Source organism: Solanum tuberosum, unplaced genomic scaffold (assembly GCF_000226075.1).
Source record: "Solanum tuberosum cultivar DM 1-3 516 R44 unplaced genomic scaffold, SolTub_3.0 scf00098, whole genome shotgun sequence".
Classification (NCBI taxonomy): domain Eukaryota; kingdom Viridiplantae; phylum Streptophyta; class Magnoliopsida; order Solanales; family Solanaceae; genus Solanum; species Solanum tuberosum.
Window position 1 is genome coordinate 1,041,706 of NW_006239026.1, and position 1,769 is coordinate 1,043,474.

Below are 1,769 nucleotides of genomic sequence, written 5' to 3' on the forward strand. Positions count from 1 at the left end.
CACAAAATGAAATTTGAAAAATGTAAAGTATACACAAAATATATTTTGGATATATGTGAATTAAATTCAGAGGTTTGCATCTTGATTTGTCAAATTCTAACCCCTTGTTAGAGATCAAAGTCGTTTATCGACCGTTCGCTAGCTCTATTCTCCTACTTCATAAGTTTTGAGTTTAGTGAGTACTCTTTCGATTGTATTCCATAATATAATATGGTGAAATAGATAACTATGCATTTATCCTTAATTAATTAAAAGTATCTAATTCAAACCTTATAGAGTCATCTTTTAAAAAAAACGTTTTACTCCTAAAATAAGACTTCAAACGCCCGTATTAATCAGGCCCCAAAGCAGAAACCAAACCTCAGATATAAATTTTCTTAAAAACACATTTATGCAATAATATTTAATATAAATATAACACAACAATTAATTTAATGCACTTGCTAACTACACCAACAAGAAGAAATAACAAAAATTACTACTACTACTACTACTAAAAAGAGACCAAAAACATTAAAAGTGAGTCAACAACTTTTATAGAAGCAAAAAAAATAAAATAGAACTACTACCCCACTAGTATACATATACATTTTACATTTTTTTTTCTAGTTTCTTTGTTCCAAAATCAAAAGATAATAAAACAATGCTTTCAACATTGTTTTTTTCTTTGAATAACCTCATCTTCTTCTAACAACAAAGATAAACAAGCACTAGTACTAGTAATAGATGAACTAGTAGAACAAGAAGAAGAACAAAATGACAATGGAGATGTGAAAGAATGGCTTGTTGTTGTTGTTGTTGTTGAAGATGATAAACATTGTTGTTCTTCATCAATAGTTGTCATTATTATCGTAGACTCATCAACACCAACACCAACACCAGCACCAACGCCAACACCAACATTAATATTATTATTGTTGTTGTCACTAAAAGTTGCAAGATTGACTAATAAATCAACAAAAGCACCAACAATATAACCATGGTTACTTTTGCAATTGACCTTCAAATAACAAGTCAACAACTCTTCAAGATTTTCCCAACCTTTAATCTCATATGCTTCCACCATTTCCTCCATTGATTTTCTAAAATCAACAAAAGGATCATTTGAATCCAATCCCATTGGAATAAAACTAATAATATTACCTTCATCAACAACATTAATATTAGTACTAGTAATACTAATATTCTTGTTTTCTTGAAAATCAAGAATTGAACTTGTTTCTTCTGGCTCAAAAAATAACCTCTCTTTCTCTAATCTCAACCCTTTAATCACTTTCTCTATACAATCTTGACCATTGATAGTTGTAGTAGAGGAAGAACTTGTTTCATCAATTTCACTAAAAAAGTCATCAAAACTATAACTTGTTGTGTCATTAATATCATCAAGATGATAAGTGGAGTTGAAAATGTTGTGTTGATTCTTTTCTAATCTAAATGAAAGTGTTTTAGGTTTTCCACAAGTTGGTAATGACCATGGCCATGGAGAAGGAGAAGTAGAAGTAGGAGTAGAAGAAGAGGAATTTTGTGATGAGTTCTTGAAGAGAGAAGAGAGTTTCATGTTTGACCTTTTTTGTTTTTGTTTTGTTTTGTTTGAATGAAATGAAAAATAATGAGAGGAGAGAACTAACTCTTGAAATTTGAATAGTTGGTGTGATGGTGGGTAAAAATTTATGAGATCTTTTATTTTTATTTTATTTTATTTGGTTGGAGTTAGGGTTGGGGTTGGGGTTGGGGTTGGGGGGGGGGGGGGGGGTTTGGGGGTGGGGGGA

The 1,769-nt window shown here is 30.9% G+C and overlaps 1 protein-coding gene across 1 annotated transcript; it reads right to left on the minus strand.

Moving 5' to 3' along the window:
* Nucleotides 1–611: 611 nt before the first annotated feature.
* LOC102586488 (transcription repressor OFP15) lies at nucleotides 612–1,595 on the minus strand. The gene has a single exon (XM_006348431.2). The coding sequence runs from the start codon at nucleotides 1,556–1,558 to the stop codon at nucleotides 650–652; it is 909 nt and encodes a 302-aa protein (XP_006348493.1). The 5' UTR covers nucleotides 1,559–1,595; the 3' UTR covers nucleotides 612–649.
* Nucleotides 1,596–1,769: the final 174 nt, after the last annotated feature.

Coding starts and splice junctions, on each gene's coding strand:
- LOC102586488 (XM_006348431.2), bottom strand. CDS start 1,558: ATGAAACTCTCTTCTCTCTTCAAGAACTCATCACAAAATTCCTCTTCT.